Here is a 23,813-nt window from a genome sequence, read left to right as displayed (position 1 = left end):
TGGAAACTAGAACAGCCTTAAGGAAATATAGGTGGAAAAGTGAGAGGAAGGAGGGGATAGCAGGAATCATCTACCCCACCTACAGGGGCCGAGTTGGAGGCCAAGGCAGTGGTGATGGACATAGCTATTTAGGAAAGCCACAGCAATGAGATTTAAGCTGTGCTTGTGGGAGCACTTAGAATCATAAAATCATAGAATCATCTGGGTTGGAAAAGACCTTTAAGATCATCAGATCCAACCATTACCCCAGGACTGCCAAGACCACCACTAAACCATATCACTGAGAGCCTCCTCTGCATGGTTTTTGAACACTTCCAGGGACTACATGATAATTAAATGTAGAATAAAGTTGGCTGTGGAGCTGATCATCATATACACAGATCATCATCTACACAGAAAACTTCCAGGGCAAGAAGAGACTTTGAGGGTAGCAGACTGAGGAAAGGACCTCACAGCCTTGCAGAGAGGTAAAGATTTGGGACTAGAAACAGATATCAAGAGCCTGTGTAGTAACTGTTGTGGATAACACAAATAAGGAAGGGCAGGCTGATTGCGCTTCTCCTATGTTTCAGCCCTTATGGTCTTGTCTTTGCGGTGCTGAGCTCCAGAGATGCGGTCCTAGGAAATTCAATGTGTGTGTGGCAAGGTGTCATTATGGGCTGTCCATTGTTACACAATGAGAGGGATAGTGAACCTAGCAGGCAGGTTCAGATCAAAGCAGCCTGTGCTGGCCCAGAATCCCAATGCAGTTTCACTGAATGTCATCTCTCTGCCTTTTCTCTATTATTTAGGTATGACACAGCTGTAAAATCAAAAATGCTTAAATACCATGTAAAAGCTAATCTGTGATACGTTTGTGGGAGGGTTTTATAGATTGAGATGTTTTGAGCATTTCAGAGATGCATCTGTGTAGAATTAAAGTTGCCAGTGTCAGCATCAAAGAGCTTTGAACTGCTGGCAAGAAGCTGTGAAGGTGGCCTTTGCGTATTGACTGAATCCTTTTCAAGTTCTGATTTTCCTTTGGATGTAACCCGAATGGGGGAGCTTGTGAAGATCAGCATTGGCAACTCAGTAGCGGGTATTGGTTTAAAAACATCCAAAGCAGTGCAAAGAAAAATAAATAGCTTTTTTCACTCCTTTTTCTACCATTTGCTGTTGAGGTCCTCACTGGAAATGATGCCTCATCTTCAGCTGTCCCTGAGAAGGCAAACTGATGATACCAGGGATTAAAGTAACAACAAAAGATTCTTTTTTCTCTTTTATGTATGTTTAGGTTATAAAGCAATGGAGTATTTCTTCTGGTGGAAGTGATAAAACTAACGTTAGAGTAAGTCTGGCTTTTGTTTTGCCTTGAAGAGCATTGTAGACCTATCCTGAACATGATCCATGATGTATGATTCCAAACACATTCCTTCAGCAGTAGGAAACTCTTTGCCTTGTGAGCATGAACAAGGTCATGAGGATCCTGGAATACCCTTGAACCCTTTCACACCTAGCGTCATAGAGCAGAAGAGATGTTTACTGGGTCTAGTCTATCTGTCTTCATTGCTGTATCTTTGATTTCCCTTCTAAATAAGCAACCCCAAAGTCAAGCTACCAAGACTCTCTCCAGCCCTAGTGGTTTCCCAGCTTCTCCTGGCATCATGCCCCATTGTCCTTAGTCCTTTCCAGGATAAGATGCTTTTCCTAATCTTCTTGCAATTCCTCTCTCCTTCAACTACAAGGTCAGAAAGGTGCTACTGAGACTTGAACTAGATGTCTGTACAGGAAAAACCTCTTTGGGGAATTCCTAGGAATGGTGCTGGTCCTTTTTAGGGATTGATTTGGGTTTTGTGTGCTAGTCCTCTCTGTACCTCAGTTCACTGGCCAAAACCAATTACCTTATCACACTAAACACATAGTTCCTATCAGATGAACTACCACATTGTCAGATTTGAAGGAAGCACCAATGGAAGAATGGGAGAAAGAAACAGATCTTTCATCTCTTTTAGGAAGAGGGGTTGAAAATTCAGCCATCGCATGTGTTTACTGTTGAGAATTTCTTCAGCTTTAGTGGTAAAACATGATTTCTAAGTAGTCTTTAGCAAAGACCTGAAGGTTTGTACCAGCACATATATTCCTCCTCTATAACTATCCTGACACATTTAAACTTTGGATTACTGCAGTGTACACTTGAAAGATAAAGAAGACTGCCCTTTACTCACTGTCCCAGAGCAGTTACTGGCAGAACTGGAAACATAATCAGGGACTCCTGCATGCTTGAGCTGTTCAGCTTGTCTCCTTTACAAGGTGTCTTTCTGAAGGGCATTTCTGATGTGAGAATGACCCAAGCCCTATCAAAAGCAGCCTTGAACAATAGCTCTGGGCTTGTCTCTTATCCTGCAGACATGGAGGCAGGTTTGGGGGTGAGTTCTGCTTTCCCTTCACCCAGCAGCTAAGGAGTCCTTCTCTGGGACCTCTCTACTCCCTTGCACTGGACAGCACATGGTGGAAGTATACTTGGCTGCTGGCCATCACACATCAATCTTCAAGTCAGAACAGATACAGCAGAGATTTGGAGCCTAATTCACATCCTGCTGGGATTAGGGTGTCCCCACTGCCATTAGATGACCTGTCATCAATTTACTAATGAGCAATGTTGCCAGGATGATATGTAAGATGTAGGCAATTAGGAGAACCAGAATATTGCCTGGAATGCCAGCCAAGTCTGAATCTTGTCCATATTCAATGCATTTCCAGGAACAACTCTGGCACAAGGATTTGATGCAGTTGTTTTGCTACAAAGTAAAGCACACAGCTAATGCTAAACTAACTTGAGCTTCAGAGTACAATAATACAGAATTATCCTTTCTTGGGCAACAAACTTGGATTTTTCCTTTTTTTTCCCCATGAAATCTGTTCCATGACATGGACTTTCATAGAATCATGGTTTGTGTTGGAAGGGACCTTAAAGATGATCTAGTTCCAACTCCCCTGCCACAGGCAGGGACACCTTCCACTAGACCAGGTTGCTCCAAGCCCCGTCCAACCTGGCCTTAATCTCCTTAAGGACACAAACAAGAACCCCTTAATTTGGAACCAGAGCACATCTAAGTTGTGCAAACAGCTAACCCAGTGTACGCTATTACTGCCCATTAACCTGCTTACTCAGCTCAACCTCTCCTCTGCAGGAGACCATCTCTGAAGCCTGCTGGCAGATTTGCTTATGTGAAGGCTATTTCTTATATATGTAGCTCAACTATAAAATGCTCCCATTGGAAGCACAGTGGGATATTACAGATTAAACACACATTGTCCAGCAGGATCCATGTTCAAAGCATACAGGACCATACATGCACCTGCATTCAAGCCTAGGCCACCTCACTACTGCAGCAGAGTAAAGAGGTCTCACTCATTTGTGGCTTTTTGAACTAATACAGGATATAGACAGTATTATCCTAATAACTTTTATAAGCATCCTAATAACTCCTTAGCTAACTTTTCAATACTAAGGAATGAAGATACTAACAAACTCACATAGAATAGTAGAATAGAATCATAGAATCAACTAAGTTAGTTAGAAAAGACCTTTAAGATCATCAAGTACAACCTTTACCCCAGAACTGCCAAGTCCACCACTAAACCATGTCACTAAGCAAGACCTGATGACTGCAAGTTGAAAAGTCATTTTCTTAATGCACTAATAGCAGTCTGTATGACCTTACCATGGGCTATAATAAATTGTGTCTCTTGCAGTTTTCAAGTTCAGATGAAGCAAGGAAGATGGGGATGATTTATGAAAAATCAGCCCTTATTCAAAAGGAAGTTACAGGGTTTTGGGAATTTGGGACAGATTATGTCTGTTCACCTAAAGGGACTTTGCATCTAAACCAGTTTTCAGGAACAGATGTGTTTAGTTTGTGCTACCTCCTCCCAAACGACTTGCAGCCAGCCTGTGTGTGGAGTTTGCACAGTTGCCCTTCCATTTTATCACAGACCAAACTGGAAGCTGGTGTAGACCCCAAGCAGAAAACTGAATGAGCTCTGTGTGTTGAATATTTATCCCCTAGACAGCTTATTTGCAGCCAGGAAGCCTGAAAGGAACCAAAGGCTTGGAGACAACCAAGGGCAATTTGCATCAGAAAACCCCAGGCATTCACACTGCATCCTCAGTGATTAAAATTAAAACTTTCTTGGTGCCTGGGATCCACCAAACCTTCATTTTTGAGATTACAATAACTAGTGAGTGGTCTCCACCTGGGTTGTAGATATCTCTTCATAACAGCTTTAAGGCACAATTTGCATGCACAATGGATGCATAATGACATGTTAGGTTGGTGCTGACTCAGACAGCAGAGTTCTGCCTTCCTGGTCATTCCCATCACTTGGAGTTGTTCTTTATCTACCCAATTGCTACCAAAAAGAAATCCTAATGTTGGAAACCTCACTGTCCATTTAAAAGTCTGCCGTTTGCCTGACAGACTGTAGGCTCCAACATGCAGGGTTTTTCCCTGTTTCGTCCTAAATACACAGTTCCCAGGGTCTAAATTCTTATATCTGAGAGCTCCTCACATTAGAGCAGGGTAGTGGCTATTTTCAAGCTACTTTGTACCACACGGGAAGTATTTTCCTGTATTGTCAGGGTAAAGCATCTCCAACACTGCTCCTCCCCGAAGGTTAATTGCTAAAGAAATTCCAGTGCTTGGGCTGGACATCAGGAGGCGTTCAGATGCTCTGCAGCAGCATGGGATGAACGTGGAGGTTTTGCAACCTTTAAAGGAAATGAAGGTTTTGATTCTTCTTGGCTTTGAAAGCAATGGAAGTGACACTCCTGCCTTCCCCTTGGCGGGAGTCCTTTGATCCAGCTCCATTAGAGAAGTTTGAATCACACATATCCCTCTCTTCTTGCCAGCATCTGGCTTTGCATTCATTTTAAACAGTAGCTCTTTACTTGTGCCCAGGTCAGTGAAAGCTGTGCTGAGCAGAGCTCTGCACATTCTTCACATTTGCTTATTCTTGCTTATTAGTTCTTTGCTATGTTCAGCTCCCTGCAATTGGAATGGCTTTTGCTTTGGCTGGAGCCCTGTCCTGGAGCTCACACACAGGATCTGAACTCTGTAACTCAGCTCTCAAATCCAATCCCATAGAATTATAGAATCATAGAATAGTTTGGGTTGGAAAGGACCTTAAGATCATCTAGTTCCAAACCCTGCCATGGGCAGGGACTCCTCACACTAGACCATGTCTCCCAAGGCTCTGTACAACCTGGCCTTGAGCACTGTCAGGGGTGGAGCATTTACCACTTCTTTGGGCAACCTGTTCCAGTGCCTCACCACCCTCACAGCAAAGAACTTCTTCCTTATATCGAACCTGAACTTCCCCTTTTTCAGTTTGAACCTATCACCCCTTGTCCTATCACTCCAGTCCCTGATGAAGAGTCCCTCTCCAGCATCCTCGTAGCCCCCTTCAGACACTGGAAGCTGCTCTGAGGTCTCCACGCAGCTTCTCTTCTCCAGCCTCAACAGCCCCAACTTTCTCAGTCTCCATACGGGAAGTGCTCCAGCCCCTGATCATCCTCATGGCCTCCTCTGGACTTGCTCCAACAGCTCCATGTCCTTCTTATGTTGAGGACACCCGAACTGCACAGAGTGCTGTAAGTGGGGTTTTCAAGAGAGCAGAGTAGAGGGGCTGGATCACCTCCTCCATCTCTCTGTTGCTCCTGAAAAAGCCCTTGCTCCAAAACCCAGAGGAAAATGATATGTTTTTCTGCCTTTCTCTAATTTCTTCTTATTTTCTTCTAGACAGTGTTTCTATTTTGACTACTCAGTTTCTCATCTCAAGTTGATTTTTGCCTTAGCTTTCCTCTACAGACACCTGCAGGATATACACATTCCACCAGCACTTGCTTTGGCATGTAACAGACTAGGAAGAAAAACGGAATTATTGATCAATATTGAAGCTTGTTTCTAGCTGGGACTCCGTGTTCTGCTGCATGACAGAATTAATTCCCTTGCTTGCTGCCTGCCTGTCCTTTCATTAACTGACTGGAAAGCAGGCAGCCCTGCTTCCAAGTAGGAAAATTTGGCTGCTGTCAATGGGAATCTCTTTGCATGGGCTGAGGCTGGGAGTGGTGGAGCCCATATAGTGGTGGTTGTGTCAAACTCAGGTTCATTCCTCATTCAGTCTGTGCTTCTCCTGCTTCTGGCTGTGTGTTCCTCTGCAAGGGAAGCTCCACTTATGGGTAGTGTGTCTCCTCTGTGCCACTTGTTTAATCCTCTCTGCACTTCTTAAAGGTTTTAGTAACTGCCAGCTTTTAAAAGACCCATTAGAGTAACGTTTATAGGGAGGAATGCTACATAAAGTATAATAATTACTGCAATAAAGTCTGTTATGAAAATGACATCAAACTTCAACTCATTCAGCCATAAAACGTCTGTCAGCTACCCCGTCTCCAAATATACCATCAATCAGAAGTTCATCTCCTCCTGTAGATCGTCTGATATCTTGTGTCCTAAGTATCAGGCATCAGTTACTCTATATTGTCAATGCAATGAGCTGCTAAGGGTCTATGAAGGACCTCCTTGATTCAAGGCCTGTTTGTCTTCAGCTGTGCATAGAGGCCATGCAGACAGTCTTTAGACAGCAATCCCTTACAGGTTAGACTATCTGATCTTCAAACAATATAGAAGGAGAATTATAATCCAGCAAATGTTGGATGTTTCAAGGTTCCTGACTGATTTCCATCAGTGCAAGGTAAAACCCTAGATTATTTCTTCTTTTCCAACATAAATGAAATTCTGGACAAAGTCATCCACTTCCTTTTATTTTGCCTTTCTCCTAAATAAAAACTCAAAGTATTATCTTTGTAGGTCAGTAGCATAAAATGAAGGAACTGCAGCTACTTGTTTTAAACAAGGAAAGTTCAATCTATCATTCTGTAAAAACCCAAGACATCTTTTGTATTTTCTAATCACTTTTCATCAACATTGATCCAAAGATGAATTAGACAGCACAAGCCACATTTCTCTTTCAGATTCCCTGCTATACACTCTAAATAACTTTATTCTGGTCCTAGAGTCATCGATGTCACGGGGAGAGACCATTTGGGTCATGAAATATCCTTCAAGTTGACACTGGAGGCAATGAAAACAGCATGGGAGTAGCTGGTTCTAGGGGAGTTATCCCAGAGTGCTTTGTAGAAAGCACTGAATACTTCTTCAGGTTATTCAGGGTAACTATAAAAGTTGGGTATTAAAAACAAACAGAAAAATGAACAAGGAAAGAAAACCCCACAAAACAAACACAAGGAGGTGCAGCTTGCACATGTCATTTCTGATGGAAGTATGAAATGAAAGCTGTGTCTTAGAGCACTCAATCTTCCATATCATACTAATGCAATATACTGATGCTGCTGCTAATCAAGAGTTGCGCTAGGATCCAGATACTCTGGATAAAGCCAGCCTGGATCCTTGAAGGCAGCACAGAGCCAATGCATAGAGGTAGGGAGATGCCATCATCACCATCACCTTTCCATAGTTCCATAGCCACCATGAGTCCAGCACAGATGACGTTGCAGTCTATCAGGGCTAGCTTTAGAAAGATTGGGCTGTGTGGATTATCCCAATGCATTTTGCCTCTGTCTTTGTTAGGGTTATGGGGGGTGTTGCTGGCACTGCATCTTATATGTCTTTTATCCCAAATCCTTCTCCCTTAAAGATGGGCAGCCGAAACAAAAGCCATGGCTGAATGAAGGAGACTCCAGATGCCATCAGGGTGATGAAGACCTCCAGTTTGCTGTGCAGCAGGCTTTACCCCAGCCTTGGGTTTCCTTTCCCAGCCCTCTGACAGAGCTCAGCCATCCTGGCACCAAGCAGGAACCGATAATCGTTTCCACCCCCTCTAACAGCCAGAAGCTTATGGGCTGTGTCAGGCCAGAGTAATGGCTCTGTCTCTGTGAGTTACTGGCAGAGCAGCCTCTGCTGCTTTCAGCTCCTGTCTCGGGCCATTCCTGGCTGTCTCTGAGGCTCCAGGCCCTGGGCCAGCACTGGAGCCTTTTACAGCCGGATTACACATCCCTCTCTCCAGGTTTTCAGTTCTTTTTCAGTGCATAGCTCGGTTTTCCCTCCTGTCTGCAAGGATTGCTAAGGCCCCACAGTGGGGCTGGAGGAAAATGCCAGGCTTGAAGCATGAGCCCAGTGGCTGTTTCTATATGCTGTTCAAATGGCCAAGACCCAATAAAGACCTTTTCCATATGGAGGGAAAGAAAAAGGAAGCTGTTCCCAGAGGCCTGTTACCAATTCCCAGGGTGCTTCTTGCCAAGAGAAGATTTGCTTTTCTCTCCCAGCATCCTTGCCAGAGCTCAGTGTGGCTGACTGCATTTAACCTGCTTGGAGATCTGATCAGGCACTGAATCCTTCTGCACTCATGCTCTTATCATGGCTGTGCATGCAGCACTGTGGTGGACAGCCAGTGCATCCTCCCCTTGAGTAGCATCTCTACTCATAGCATCACTGGAGAAGTCTAATTCCTTTCTGATAAGTGTTAAATTAAAGACAAGGCTCCCCTCTCCATTTGCTGATCTCCTGAGGCTCCTTTTCATTTTCTAACTGTAAATAGACATCTTTGGAATCACTAAACCCACCGCAGCTATAGGTAGATAACATATCACACTGATAAACTAGATAGAAACAACCTTGGGGTTAGACCCAAGGCCAGTCTGACCCTGACTCCTCTCCTTTGCAGCTTGGAAAAATAAGAGCAGGGTGAGGATGTGGTAGTGCATCTTCAAAAAAATCCCCAAGACTCCAGTGATTTGTGTTCAGAAACCCCCTGATGCAGAATGGTGTCACTTTACTTCCTAGTACTGAATGGGTGTTGCTTTTGTGAGCGTTTTGACATATTTTTTGTAACTTTGGAAGCCTTCAGCATCAATAGAGAGCTGTGAAAAGGTGGTCTGCAGTTGGGCTGGGCACTGTGTGCAGCATCAGCTCCTGGGGTTCACTCTGGGCCAGGCACTGCTTGGTGCTTCATTATGCTCTGCAATTCTTGTGTTGGAAGAGATGGTTCCTACCATCAGTAGCCCATTCCTACTATCAGCAAGCCACTAAGAGTATCATAGAACACTTCCACATCCAACCATAATCTCTTTTCAAGGTTGAAAGGACATAGTCTGTATAATCTTTCCTCCTACAGAACATGCCCATAACTTTTTTCATGGCTGTAAACTGGCCACCCTTACCAGTTCCCCTATCTCCTTCTATCCAGAAGACCATGGAGTGCACATAATATTCAAGATACAGGCGCAGAGTGAAGTTCTGCATTGGTATAGTGATGTTTTCTGTTTCATTCTCTCTTCCTTTCTTCATTTATCCACTCTTCATATTCACAACATTTAATGTCTCCGATTTATCACCACTGAATAATTATTGTAACCTTTAAGTCTTGTTCCCCAGTGACAGGTCTGATCAGAGGCCATTGCGGTAGATGTGAGCTCATAATTCTTTGTTGGTTTCCCCCCTCCACATCCCCAATTTCTGTTCCCTACAGGGATTTTCAGCTGCTTTCCCTCAGTAGCACAAAAGGAGCCCATGACAAGAACAGGTCTGAGGTTTGCTGATCATGTTTAGCATACATGATCAGATCTGGGTGCATCTTCAGAGCATGAAGGAGAGGCTGAAGGTCAGGAGTGTGGCAGACAAAGGGACTGTTAAAACAGAGATTGGTTGGGAATAGAAGAACCTGATGCTAAGGGTGGCTGTAAAGAATCTTGGAATCCCAGACTAGTTTGGGTTGGAAGGGACCTTAAAACTCACCCTGTTCCAACCCCTGCCATGGGCAGGGACACCTTCCACTAGAGCAGGTTGCTCCAAGCCCCTGTGTCCAACCTGGCCTTGAGCACTGCCAGGGATGGGGCAGCCACAGCTTCTCTGGGCACTCTGTGCCAGCGCCTCAGCACCCTCACAGGGAAGAGCTTCTGCCTAAGAGCTCATCTCAAGCTCCCCTCTGGCAGGTTAAAGCCATTCCCCTTGTCCTGTCCCTACAGGCCCTCGTCCAAAGCCCCTCTCCAGGTTTCTTGTAGCCTTTAGGCACTGGGAGCTGCTCTAAGGTCTCCCCTTCAGGAGCCTTCTCTTCTCCAGGCTGACCCAGCCCAGCTCTCTCAGCCTGTCTTCATTAAGAGAGCTGCTCCACCCTCCTGAGCATCTTTGTGACCTCCTGTAGAAGGAGGATAATGTCATCAAAGAACAGCTTTCCTCTGAGGGTAAAGATGGAATTATTTATGAACTTCATGCATATGATCATTTGTGGTGGTTTCTGTTAAATAATACAGTTGAGGACACTGGTAACTCCGAAAACTTGTGGCGTTACAGTAAGTGTGGGAGAAAACAAAATATTTTTCCATTGAAAAGAACTGTTCAGACCATGCATTTTTTTCTTCACCTTCTAGGAAACTCTTAGTTTCATGCCATGTTTTGCTCTATATGTGCCTTTGTCTTTATGCACACATTCTTGCTGCATCTTATCATGGCAGACTAATGGCCACTGATTTATTTAAAGACCAGTTCTTTTTAAAAGAGCTTTAAAAAAGTTATTTTTTTCTTTTGAGTTAAAATAAAGAGAACTTCACAATGATTTCACTTCACTTTGAGAAGATCAGGTTTATCTGGTTTGTACATTTCATCACTAGACGATCTCTAAGGTCCTTTCCAGCCCAAACCATTCTATGATTCTATGATTATGATTCTATGACACATTTACCTCTCTCTAGACACCAAACAACCTCACCCAGAGTCTTTTCCCTATGAGCAGCTGCAGGGATGCAGGAGAAACTTCAAACTTACTTTTATATTAAAGGTGAAAGTTTGGAAAAGCAAAGTCTGTGGCTTGGGTGATGTGATGGATGCTGTTCCTGCAGGGCATTGTTGGGATCCTCTCTCAGTCTGCTTTTCTCTAGACTAAACAAGCCCAGCTCCCGCAATCTCTCCTCGTAAGAGAGATGCTCCAGACCGCTAACCATCTTTGCTGGACCCTCTCCAGCACCTCCTTGTCTTTCTTATACTGAGAATAATGCTACAGCACCTTTCTTATTAGCATTGCAGTATGGAGGTGGGATAAACAACAGGCTTACAAAAGTCTCAGGAAGACCAAAATCAGAAGTGATGAATATGGATTAGCATGTAGCAGATGGGCATTTAGGTTTCCTATGGGGCTAAAGCAATCTCTGCAGCATCCTGGCGTACAATCATGCCAATGCAGTCTATGTGTGGCTTCATCTCCCCTCAATGAATACATTTTGGTGACAGCATCAAGCTGTGACATGTCCTGGACTGCATGTCACCTGCATGTCTGTCTCCTCACCTTCTCCCGAGACTTGTTATCTCCTTGTTGTCACCCTCCACCACATTTGACCTTCCTCCCTTCCTCCCTCCCTCCTTTTCCTCTAGCATCTACTATTCCTTTTGGCAGGTGGCTCAAAAGGGCTCTGTGCTCCTGTCACGTGCAGGGAAGTCTTTTCTTGCCCAGTGCTGGAGTGTTTTGTGGGGATAATTAACTGTGAAAAGCATCACTTTTGGAGGGGGGAGAAGCTCAGTGGAACAACTGACCTGAAATCTTTGCAGGGACTCCCCCTCATATATACACTGAAGAGAACACATATTACAGAACCTCAGCTCTCCCCAGAGTCTTGCCTTGGTGCATATTGGCAGAAACAGTGAAAGATATTCTATGGGTAGCTATCCATAGTGGGATGCTGGTGGGAGATGGGGCTAACAGTGGTTGATAAAGCCTTGAAGGTTTGATGCAGAGCTGATTGATTGAAATGCTTTCAGTTTCAGAGCTGATAATCCAGCCCATCAAACAACATGTGTTCACTGGCAAAGTAGTTAGCATGGTTTGCTGCAATTAAACAGCCTATAAATAGCTGTGCTACATAAGGAATGTATTTGCATCTACAGAAAATGCAGTCAGTGTATGTTCAGAAAGACCTCATTGTAATCTGGATTTCTATGTGGAGATTTTGGGTAGAAGTAGAAAAGGATCTTAAATTCTCAAAACCATCTTCAGTTTCTCAGTGGAAATCCAAGTGGCAAAACCCTCAGCTGAAAGCTAAAATATCAAGGCATTAGGTGATAGAGATAGCAGTGAGGAAAGAAAAGTCTGGTTTTTCTTCCTGAAAATAGGCAGTTTACACACCAAGTACAACTGAAACATTACTTTTGGATCAGGAGTTTCATAGAAAAATTGGCCTTTAATATAAGAAAATGAAGTGAAAAAATGGTGTTTGTTGCATAGGTACTAACCTCTCACTCTTTCTCCTTTCTTATGTTTCCCTCCTCTTGCAGCAAGAAAAACAGCAGACACCAAACAAGAGACCCTGGGAAGGAATCAGGAAAGTCCAGTCCCCACCATCATGGGTTAAAAAGGACATCGAACCTGTGGCACAGTCTCCCCTAGAACTAAAAACTGTAGAGTGGGAGAAAACAGGGGCTACCATTCCCCTGGTGGGACAAGACATTATTGACCTTCAGACAGAGGTCTGAGCGGAAAGGGAAGAAAGGGACTCTCTTATTTTCTGGAAAACAAACGAAACAAACAAAACACAACCACGTTTTAAAGAAATGATTAAATTAAATCGGAACCGAGCGAGAGAAAAGTTTGGTTTCTTTTGAAACCTTTGGTAAGGTTGGAGTAACTTTTGTATCGTTCTCAGCAGAGAGGGGGAATATTACTTTATAGAGTATAGTAGCTGTAGGTTCAGGACAACACGAGCTTTCCCAGGTAGGACTGGAGAAGAAGTGAGCCTGGAAGAGAGCGAGGAGGAGGCAGAGGGTGGGAAGGGGCTGCAGGGAATGAGCCCTGATGAGATGCTTTCGGGCTGCTGCTGCACACCGAGAGCCTTCCTGCTCTGCCACAGGGAGGTGCGGAAGGATGCCCAGCGAAGGGCCAAGAAGATCAGGGTTGTTTGGAGACCACAAAGAGGGGACACCCGCGGGAGCCTCGCTGCGATGTGGTCTGGCTGTAGATCCCTTGGGGACACCCAGCCTTGAGGGTCTGTGGCATCCCTCGATGATCCTCGCCGCCCACCTCTCCCTCACCAGCTCACTCGAGAAGGAAGGAGACGGGATGCGCCAAGCGGTGGCCAAGAAGACGTTCCCACTCCGATGTGCCACACCATGACCTGGCACCGTGGCACTCCCACAGAGCCTGGATGGGGAAATGGGGGCATCATCCATGGCTTAGGTGGAGAGATAAGGTGGAGCTTCCTCCTCTCATCCCTCCACAACGGAGCTTCTGCATGCCCCAAGGAGTGGGACAGGCACAGGAGGAAAGGACCACCTCCCAAACCTGCTCGCCCCGTCTCCAAGGAGAGGGTGGAAGGTGTTAGAAAACCAGACCAACAAGAAGAATGTAGGTCGTTTCACTGACTGTTAAATAGATAAATTCAGCATGGGCCTTGCAAAGGTCCTCTTGGCCTCATCCTTTTTTTGTTTTTTTCCTGTTATTTTTCCTTGCTTTCGGACTCAGATTGATTCCAAGCTGCCCCTCCCTGGAAGGCAGAGAGAGAAAGAGGGAAAGACAGACCTGCCGATGTACCTGGAGACATTTGGTATACAGAGATGTTGCCTTAGGACATTGAGACAAACTGACAACACGAATAACGTCCACTTGGAAACAAACAAACAGACAAACAAAATAATCTATTTTTTTCCTTCTTCTTTTCTTTTCTTCAATAAAAAGAGAACTTGAAACCCGAGACCTTTCTTTTCTTTGGCTCTTGTCATTTCAAATGCCTTTTGTGTGCTGTAGGACTGTGCAGGCATGGGGTGAGGATGCCACCTGCTGAAGGTGGAAGGCAAAGTTGCTCCATGGAAAGCTTGGGATGGCGGGAACACACAGCCCTTTCGCTGCTGGCCTTGTTTTATTCAGTTTGGCCTTTGGTTATTATCCCCTCACTGGCTCTTCTCCTCCCTCCCCACTTCCCAGAGCCAGCAATCAGGTTTGTGGTCCTACAAGAAGGATGAGGTGGAGCTGATCAGGAAAGCAGGATATTCCTCATCATAAAATACTGTCTTTTTATTTCACCATGAAAAGAAGTAATAATGATTTTAATTTCTTTTTGGTCATTAAACATTTCTCAAGGCTATTTACATAAAACAACATATCTACATTTCACACACTCCCCCCAAAATGTTGTGCAATACTTTTATCATTTCATAAATATACCACTAACATTACAAGCAGACTTCATTTTTCTTATCATTCCCAACACTGTCTGTCTGATGTTTGGAACAACTCTCCCAGCTTTGGAGATGTGAGGTGACAAACCTCTGGTTGTAAGTAAGTGGCCAGATTATGCCAGACAGCAAAGCTTGATCAGGGTCTGAGTTCTTACTGTGTGTTTGGGTCTCTTTTTAATAGAAATTAAAACAAAACCAAAATATTTTTAGGGAAAAACTAGCAATGGATTCAAAATGCAAAACAATCACTGCCCCCAGTTGTGCTTCCCCCACTGAGAGGTGTTGCTTGGCTTGCCAACATCTCCATTTCAATGCTCCTTTGGGCCACCTGGGTGATCTTTAATGGCATTTACCTTGCCATTAAGTGTATAATATGAAGGATGGAAAGAAAAACTTAAATCCAAATAGTTTAAAGAATAGGGAAACTGATTACTTATAAAAACTGTGATATTATTGTTCGATTTTAGATTATTCTATGAAACAGGAAAGCACAAAGGCCTCCCTCAGATGCCGGGTTGTATGATATTGTAATTATTATAATTACACATTATGAATTTTAGCATACAGATATCTTTCTACTGTGTTTTAATTCTTTTCTCTATTCCCCCCCCCCCTCTTTTCCCCTTACCCAACCAAGCCTCTTCTCTCCAACCTTCCCCATTCACCCATTCACTCCAGCCGACTCGCAGGACATTAACGGTGATATGTAATTAGAGAGATCAATGTTTGTTTAATAACTGTTGCTATTCGACTTTCTCTGCTCAGCTCCTCCGGTTAATTCTGTTCTCCCATGCCCTGCCCCATGCCATGCCTTCCCCTTCCTCCTCTCCGTGTTCGTCAGTTATTTTTTTCTGTACAGTTTTCAGAGCACAAAATGAATGTGTCTTATTTCTAATAAAAGAGGTGTAAACTCCAGCGATGTCTGCTTTTTACAAGCGCCCCTGCCCGCGCCCCACGTGTGCTTTGCATCGCGCCCGGGTGCTGGGAAACACCTCTCCTGGACCCACAAGCTGCAACCTTGGCTCTCTGTTCTGGTACAGACATAACCCAGGGCCAAATGCGCCCCATGAGTGCATCTTTTGCTTTTAGCTTCTTGACACCCCCAAAAATACCTTCCCTTATGATACATGTATCCAGGGCATGAGGAATTCCCTTTTCTGTGCAGCACAGCCTGCTTTTCTGCAGGTATCTCTTACCCAAACTTTGATGCCTCCTTCCTAATATTGTATGATGTGAGGGGCAGATCTGGCAGCATTAGTGGCTGAAGGAAGTGATGTTGGGTTATAGTTTCCAATGGAGCCAGGACAATGCTGATGCTACCTTGCCTGCACACCTGCAAAGCCAATGTCAACCTCAGCTGGATTTTCTTGCCATCTCCTGTATTACCATGCAGGCTGTGAGCAGCAGCACGGCTCAGTGGAAGAGAGGGTGAAGGATATCACTCATGAAAGATGACAAGAAATGAATTGAGATGGGGATTATTTGTTTCCTTGGTGCTTACCCTGGAATAGCTGAAAGCCTTCAGCAAGAAAATGTGTCCTTATCCCCCTATCTCTACTCCATCACCTGATAGACAGGTTTTAGGTTCATAGGCAGGACTGCAGGAGGCTTAGGGGTCTGGCAAATCAGATCCAGGGCTGCTGCTCTCTAGAGGCTTAATCCAAAGTCCAGTAGGTGCCCAGATTGTAATGACTTTTTTTGGCCTGATTGATTGAAATGAATTGGATATCCTGAAACATTTGAAATGACTGCAGAGGTGTGGGTCTGCCTGGAGGCTCTTAGCCCACATCCCCCATCCCTGAGCCATGACCCAGCCCGTCTTCAATTGCCCTAATGGTGAGTCCCAGAGCTTCTCCATCCTTCCTACAGGGGTGTTTCTACATCTCGCATACCATGATCCTATAGCACTAACAGGCAGAAGGGAAATACTAGCCACCAGGCAACAGGTGAAGTGATGGGCTGAGAGGGCAGGAGACCCCAAACCTTGGATTACAGCTCTAGAGGTGGGTCAGGAGATCCTGCTGCTTCTCATCAAAGGGAGCTGGAAGGAGGGAGCACTTGTCCCTGCTGTATCCATGGGACTGTAAATTACAGCACTGTCAAGAGGTGGTGGATACAGGAGGTCAGTGTATGGACAGGTAGTTTTGGATTGCACTGCGGTCATAATGTGGTGTGGCTCAGCTTGGAAAGGACACCCTGAGGTCCCCCTGAACTGTCCTATGACCCTGTGATATCCACGGGGCAAACAGAGAACACTTGTACATACACCGTGATTTAGCAAAGAGGAAGCACAGACATGTTGCAGCAGTGGATAAATGGTATATTACACATGTAAGAAATCATACTTTTTGGTTGCTAAGCTGGGAAAATGTGGTGTGCAGGAAAATTGGGAAGAATCTGAAAACGGAAGAAAACGCAAAGCATTTCCCCTGGGCTGCTGAGATGGATGCACTTGACCCTTTAGCCAAACCAACAGTAGTACAGGCTCCAAAGTAGGTAAAGATGTGAGCTATGGACAGCACTCCCCTAGGAAACCCTTAAAGAAGCAGAGTGACTCAGTGGGCATTGATGTGTATGAGCTTGGAACACCAATCATGCAATTAACACATGAATAGTGGGTGGGTTTTCCAAGACTCATTTATCAAGGAAGAAAGTTGTGGGTACAAGGAGTCTCATGCATACTTGTCCCATCGTGTGCAATTTGACTATGAGCCAATCACTTAATCTCATAAATATGACAGCTTAAGTGAGCTTTTTTTGAGCTCTCCTTGCTAGGCAGCGTGGATAAATGGAAGTGATCTCCCCTTGAGCTAGGGCACCTCTCAAGGTTGCTCCTCAAGGCAGAGAGACCTTTTACCAACAACATATCTTTGGATGAGTCCAATTTGAGTTCTCCCTGAATTGTAACTGGACTGTATGCCAGGAAACTATCCCCTTGAGCAGGGACACCTCCCAAGGTTTGAGATTCCTTATCTGAGACTTAGAGATCCTTTCTTACCCAAGGTGGAGAGACCCCCACAGATCTTGGGTAAGTGACTGGCAACACGCTGAATTAATACTAATGAAACATTACTAATCCATGTAGCTACTCAGTATTAATTATTATAAACTTTGTATAGATAATTCCATTGGACATAAACTGTTGTCCTAGTCTGAGACTGAAATTTGTCCTAGCAGTGCCTAGTGTTCCATTCTGAACCTCGTGACTCAATGAGACAGTCTCCCTTACGCTTTTGCATCTCTGGTCTCTGTGTAAATCACTCTATCTTCATTCTAACTTGATTTTCCTTTCTATTTTTCTTCCATGTAGTAATTAATAGAGTGAACCTTGCCATCAAACTTCGTTAAGTTGCACTTTTACAACATCATATTAAAACCACTTTTGCTAATACTTTTGGTCCTTTCAAAAATCTAAATCACCATTCACAATAGCTGTGCCTATAGGAAAAGGCCTACATGGAGCAAGACATCATCCCTGGAAGATTTGGGACCAGGACAGGAAGTTACTTTCTGCAGCCTATCTATTTTGTGGCTGAGGTGTCTAAGATGAGGTAGGATGAAACCAGGCCTGACATGAAGCCTGAGCCTGAGCCTGTTCCTGAGCCTCTATTGTGCTAGATCTAAACAGAAAAGGAAGAAAATGACTGTTGCAGTTATTTCTTCTTATTTTGCCCAACCTGCTCCTCCCAGGAAGAGGTCAGTGCCTCCCCAAGGAAGTGCCTGTCTAGCAGCTTTCAAGCAAATAGAAAACACCTTCAAAGCAGCTTGCATCAGCCTTCTGAGCCCTCAGGGGATCCATGTGGACGACCTTTCCAGGTGTTTACTTGCTCAGACCGATGTTCATTGATGATTTTCCGAAACATCTTTTATGTATCTGAGCCTATAAGCTCCCTTATGCTGGCAAGCCTCTTGGGTAGGCCAATTTCCTACCAAGCCTTACAGGTGACAGTTTGGAAAACACGAACAGTTCCTAAGCTGGGCCCATGCAGAACTTCATGTTGAATGGAAAACAATCATTCCTTCATGGCCTTAAAAACCTGATAATCCTGTTAGGAAATGATGCCGATTGAGGCTCACTGCTGATTGTATGTGCATTATGTCTGAGTAATGAACATCACTCATTACACTGGCTCATTTAGCAAGTTGAGTAGCTGTTATGGCAGTAACCCAAAAAGGATGCCCAGGGGAATGAGGCACTCAGATTTCAGCCACTCCAGTCTCTTTGCTGATCACCTCAAGAGAAGACAACCCTTGATCTGAACTGCCTTCCTTTCACCCTAACAGCTCTCTGTGAAGCCCCACCACATGGAGGTGGGCCTTGCTCATCTGCTTCTGTGTCCCACAGATACTATAGCTTTGGCATGTTAGTGAGGAGAAATTGGCTTCTGAAGAGAGCACGCAGCCATCGTGACAACCAGAAGAGCTGTGTCATCTTGAAAGATGAAGTCTCAAGATCACCCTTCTACATCACATCCCCGATAGCATCACAGCTGTTTGCTTCTTTTGGAAAGCAACATCTCTTGACTCCTGAAGAGTTTACAAGAGCTCCTTGAGCTTCTAAACAGGGAAAGAAAGGACAGATGTTGTATTCAGAGGACAAGCAGGACTCTCAGCCTGTGGAGAGGAATCCTGTGTAAGGTTTGGGTGGTTTTGTTTGCTTCTTCCCCTTGCAGATTTCATTTAAGAAGTAACCAAGCACAAGTGTCCTGTTCTCAGCTGCTGCATCCTGACTTGTGCTAAATGACTCCACGGCTACAGAGACACACCAGGGCTGAGTGCTCACACCACCACTTCCAATTGACTTTAGTCCTTTAGGTAAAAGGACAAATTTGAGTTAAAAACATGTCAGTACCATGGAATTTTCTGTCACATAACTGCCTGCAGCTCTATTAGTGGCATCTGGGCAGGCGACAAACACTTGTTCATTAGAGGAGGTCAAAATGTAAAGGCTTAGAGCATCATACAGAAAACAGGATGTCACCAAGGTATTGCTTCAGTTAATCCAGATTTCTAAAGGAAAGCAAATATCTACCTGATCATCAAAATCAACATATCCTGAGCAGAGTCAGCAGCAACAGGCATTTTTCTATTCAGGTTAGGAGTGCTTTAGCACTTTCACATGCTCGAGGAGTGCTCAGCATGTATATACAGCCCTGTGCTCAGAGCCACTACCATGTACTACACAGTCCTCATAGGGCAAAATATCCTATGATGTGATGCAAATCAGCACTCTGAATCTAAACCTCTGACACATGCACATGCATACACACAAAGACAAATGTATATCTATTCATACATCCATGCACACACCCACTACTCCAATAAACACACAGGTAAACAACTATGAATGTACAAAAACGATTAAAATACATTGGGATAGGTAAGTATAAGTACCAGAAATAGGTATAGCCAGTTTCTGATGTCAAACTGATTTGAAAAAAGCACTCAGGCAACATCTGAGATTTATGCAAGAAATGTGCTCAGTGAACTCCAGAAAGACAATGTGAATGCAGCAAGATGCAGTATTTGTCTGATCTGCACATCTGCAGTGGTTTTTTGATGGATCTTATTTGGTTGGGGTTTTTCTTTTTTGTTCTTTTCTTTTCTTTCCTTTCCTTTTATTTTCTTTGTTTCTATTCCAAGGAAACAGATATTTTTTCAACCAAGCAGACTGGTAATAAAGCCCAGCTTCAGCAAAGGAAAAGCAAAGCAGAAGAACATTTCTCACCTGACCCTATGGGACTGGCTCATTTTTGCCTCCCACAGGTGACCAGCTGCGAATGAACTCTTTAAATCTAAACTCAGCAGGTTGCTGCCCTCCTGCAAAGATCAAGGCACACATGAAAACCACAGAGCTCAAGGCGTGGAGGTGAAAAACAATCTTGGGTTCCTGTTTTGGGGTAGCAGCACAGGAGACAACACGCATTGTTGTCTCCTGGATACATGGAGTATCTATGGAGCAGATACTGAGCAGAGACTCCTGAGACAGGGACTCAGTTTCCAGCTTTGTCACAGGCTTCCCTGCATCACTTTTGCATAAATGCCTTAATCTTCCCATGTTTTGGCTTTCCCAATTCATTGGGCACCAGTGACAGTATCCAGCATAGCCACATTTCCTGACATGTCTGGCAACCTGCTGCTGTTGCTGGCACGTAGATGTGCTTTATGCAGTATAAAGCAGAAGGGAGACTTCCTTTTTTTCTCTCTAATGGAAAATGTCAGCTTCAAAGCTATGGAAATTCAGAATTAAAATACAACGCTTCACAGCAGCACTTTGACAAGTGACCTCTGCAGAGGTGGACCATTAACCAAAGGAAGTTATGCAAATGTTGGGAGTGATTTGAAAGCAGGCGAGAAAGAAAGAGGCAAATTCTGCAGGAAGCAAGAAGAGTGCAGGGGAGTTTCTGTTCAGGAAAATCATTAAATGAAAAGGCAAATCCTCATCTTCTGGTCTGTGTGGGCTTAGAGTTTTCAGGGAATGGACAATCAAAGTGTCGCTTAATGTATATATCAGGAGTTTCTTGGCTTTGATCAGTTGTTGGCTGGAATAATTGGCAGCTTCTTCGTGTTATCTCATGTTTGGACCTATTATTAATATTGTAATTGAAGCTTTGAGGTCTTGGCCAACGTAGGCTTCCATCATTTATGGGTGATTTGCATTTACATGGGAAATAAGAGGCACCCTTCAAAGGGCTGGCAACCTGCTTGAAATACAGGAGCACAGAGGAAAGGCAGAAAAGCTTGACATGAGCGCAGAAAATCCAGCAGCAGAGGGAAGGGATAAATGCTGAGCATCTGGCTCCTCCACAGATGCCCTTTAGGACAAGCCATCGTACCATTCAATGTATAAAATCCTCTCGCTCAGTTTTGCTGAATCTTCTGGAAGATGTCAAAGGAATTGCTGGGTTCCAGTTGCTGCTTATCAGATAAGCTCTCTACTGACCTGAGATGGGTTAAGCATTTCAGTGGTGACACCTACTGTGTGGTAATGAAAGAAAGTGGTTTAAATCTTGGCCTCATTGATGCCAGCTAGGGCAGGACAGTGCAAATCACCCCCCTTCAGTGTCAGGCAGGATTTTGGGGCCTTTATAAGAGTCAGTAAAGACAAAATGAATACAGAATGGATCACATCGCATAGATAGTCAACTGAAGAGTGCTTTTCCATAGGAATTTATCACCTTCCTTAAATAAAATAGCTGATTTCCCTGAGCTTAAATCTGTGACCGGAATAATTTGTCTATTCTGAGCAAAGTGTCTCATAGACTATTGCACTGTGGTCTTGGTGGAAAAAATGAGAATTCATGTGAGTGGTGGATAAGGAAGGTGCTGGTGGGTAAAAGACTATGATGGGAGTAGAGCACAAGTCAATAATCCTGTTCCTCAGTTCAGCCAAAGATTTTGTCTTATTTAACATATTTGAAGCCCTGGAACAAACAAATTGTGTTTGCCATTAAAAGATTTGGAGGTAAAACTTTGAGGGATGTTGTCAATACAAAGAGGGATTGAGATGTCATCTGAGGAGAACTAGATGCCTGGTGAGAGCAGGGAGAGGAACAGAATAGCATTTCATACTACAGCACGCATGGTCAAGCTAAATGCAAAGCTGATGCTGCAGCCTGAGAGGCTCAGCAGATGGGAGCATCAAGGGACAGAGGCTTGGATGCATTCAGGACAATCATCAATTAGAGAAAAATCAAACGCCAAACTTGGAGGGTACCAGTAAAGACCTTTCCAGTAAAGAAAAGAAGATGACATTCGGCAAGAACTTGGTGAGATTCCTCTGGAGCATTGTGTACATCCAGGCACTGAGGGGTCCTGGGGCTGCCCTGGTGCCTCCTTGGTGGTGAGACCATGTAACCAGTCATGCACAGTCAGAAAAGAGGCATTCAAATGGGGAAGGGTGATCCAAAAGCTCAGAGGAACTGAGACCACATAGAATCATAGAATCACAGAATGCTTTGGGTTGGAAAGGACCTTAAGATCATCCAGTTCCAACCCCCCTGCCACAGGCAGGGATGCCTCACAATAGACCACATGGTCAGGCTGAGAGCAACTGGCTCCTTTAGTCTGTTTAAACCATCTCAAGAGGTTCATGACTGTTGCTGATGACTATTGAAAGGATGAAGAGAACAGACAGAGCTAACAAGTGTTCTTTAAGGATGTTGATGGCGCATGAGAACCCTGATTAGAAAGATAGAAATGGAAAAAATAAGGGTGGAGGTTAGGATGTGTTTCTGGGCAACCTTATCTAGTTGCAGGTGTCCCCGCTCATTGCAGGGGGGTTGGACTAGATGACCTGTGATGGTTCGTTCCAACCCAAACTATTTCATGATTCTATGATTAACTGGCAGTGTTGTAATTCCAACCTGGAAGAGAGCTGGGGAAGTAACAACATTGTTGGTTCAAGAGAGAGGCACACCAGAAGGTGGTTAGAGACAGCCACATTAAGTGGTCTACAGGACAGTGTGTTCCTCCTGCCCTGGCACAAAAGCTGTGCAGCTCTGTGTCCCCAGATCCAAACGCCAGTGGGGGTGAGCATGTCTTCCCAGCAGGCACAGACACTCAGGGCATGGACACAGCCAGACACACAGTTCAGCACAGAGAGCCATGCCTTTACCAGCGTCCCATAAACACATGTAACGCAGAGACATGAACAGCATGGATGGCTTCACCCTCTTCCTCTTCCCCAGTGAAACAGAACTGAAACTAAGGATATTATTCATAAACCCAGCATAGGTCTAGTTTGTTAAGCATTTGGCCCCCAGGTCTCAGTCCTCCCCATGTCTGGCACCAGGACCCTTCAGCTCTTAAGGCTGGTGGCCCCAGCGTATCAGGCAGCTCCAGATCTCTCGACCCTGCTCACAGCCAGTCTGGCTTGCAGCTCACTGCGTTCACACACAGCTCAAGATAGAAATAACAGAGCAAAACAGCACAGAAAATCATTAGAAATAACATCTAATGAAGAGACAAAACACGTTGGTTGTCAGGTGCAGGGTTGCACTAGAACACCCTGACCTGCAGTGTGGGAGATATCAATGTCACTGTGCTGCCTTTGCCATTCATTAAGCATTTACTTCCGTTGCTGTTCATGCTGGCTCTGTGTTCAAAGTTAGTGTGTTCATAGGAGGAAAGTGGTCAAAATTCGCCCAAAGGACATCTCCAAAACCCATGGGTCCAGTCTAGAGACTCAGCAGTGGGTTTCTCCTTGTCTGTACAGAAGTAGCTCATACTGGGGATCCCTTTGGGTGCTGTAAAACACAGAATCTGACAGCAAGAAAACATCCTGGGGGAAAATATATTGAAGGAAGAGCTTTTCAGAAGAGATGGGGCTGCCTTTGAAGTTAAAACTGCATGATTGCTCTGTAATGTTCTTCCTTTTCTTGGTATTGACTGCCAGAAACTTGGCTAGGAGTCCTGCAATGTTAAGGACTAGTATTAATTACTCCAGTAGCAACCTTTGCATACCCAACTATGCTGTTCTCACTCGTCTGTGAAAGATTATTTGTCAAGAAGAGGACAGACTTCCTATTCAAAGCAACTGAGCATATGTGCCCACTGCAGAATATCAGGTGGCATAGTAGGAGACCCACTCACATCCAT

General features: G+C 44.5%; 1 protein-coding gene across 7 annotated transcripts in view; it reads left to right on the top strand.

Annotated features, from left to right (window-relative positions):
* The window catches only part of ADGRB1 (adhesion G protein-coupled receptor B1), a 290,268-nt gene extending 275,140 nt beyond the window's left edge, over window positions 1–15,128 (top strand). For 4 of the 7 annotated variants that reach the window (XM_030496445.2, XM_030496416.2, XM_030496408.2 and 1 more), the window contains one exon: window positions 12,318–15,124. In XM_030496445.2, the coding sequence (XP_030352305.1) occupies window positions 12,318–12,515 (198 nt within the window). In that variant the 3' untranslated portion in view covers window positions 12,516–15,124. Of the gene's footprint in view, window positions 1–12,317 lie in introns of all 7 variants that reach the window. The other 3 variants (XM_030496436.1, XM_030496423.1, XM_030496399.1) reach the window with 1 other exon arrangement.
* The last annotated feature ends 8,685 nt before the right edge of the window (window positions 15,129–23,813 follow it).

This window comes from Strigops habroptila, chromosome 1, assembly GCF_004027225.2.
Source record: "Strigops habroptila isolate Jane chromosome 1, bStrHab1.2.pri, whole genome shotgun sequence".
Lineage (NCBI taxonomy): Eukaryota > Metazoa > Chordata > Aves > Psittaciformes > Psittacidae > Strigops > Strigops habroptila.
Note: the sequence above shows the minus strand (reverse complement) of the source record. Positions and strands in the feature narration are given on the sequence as shown.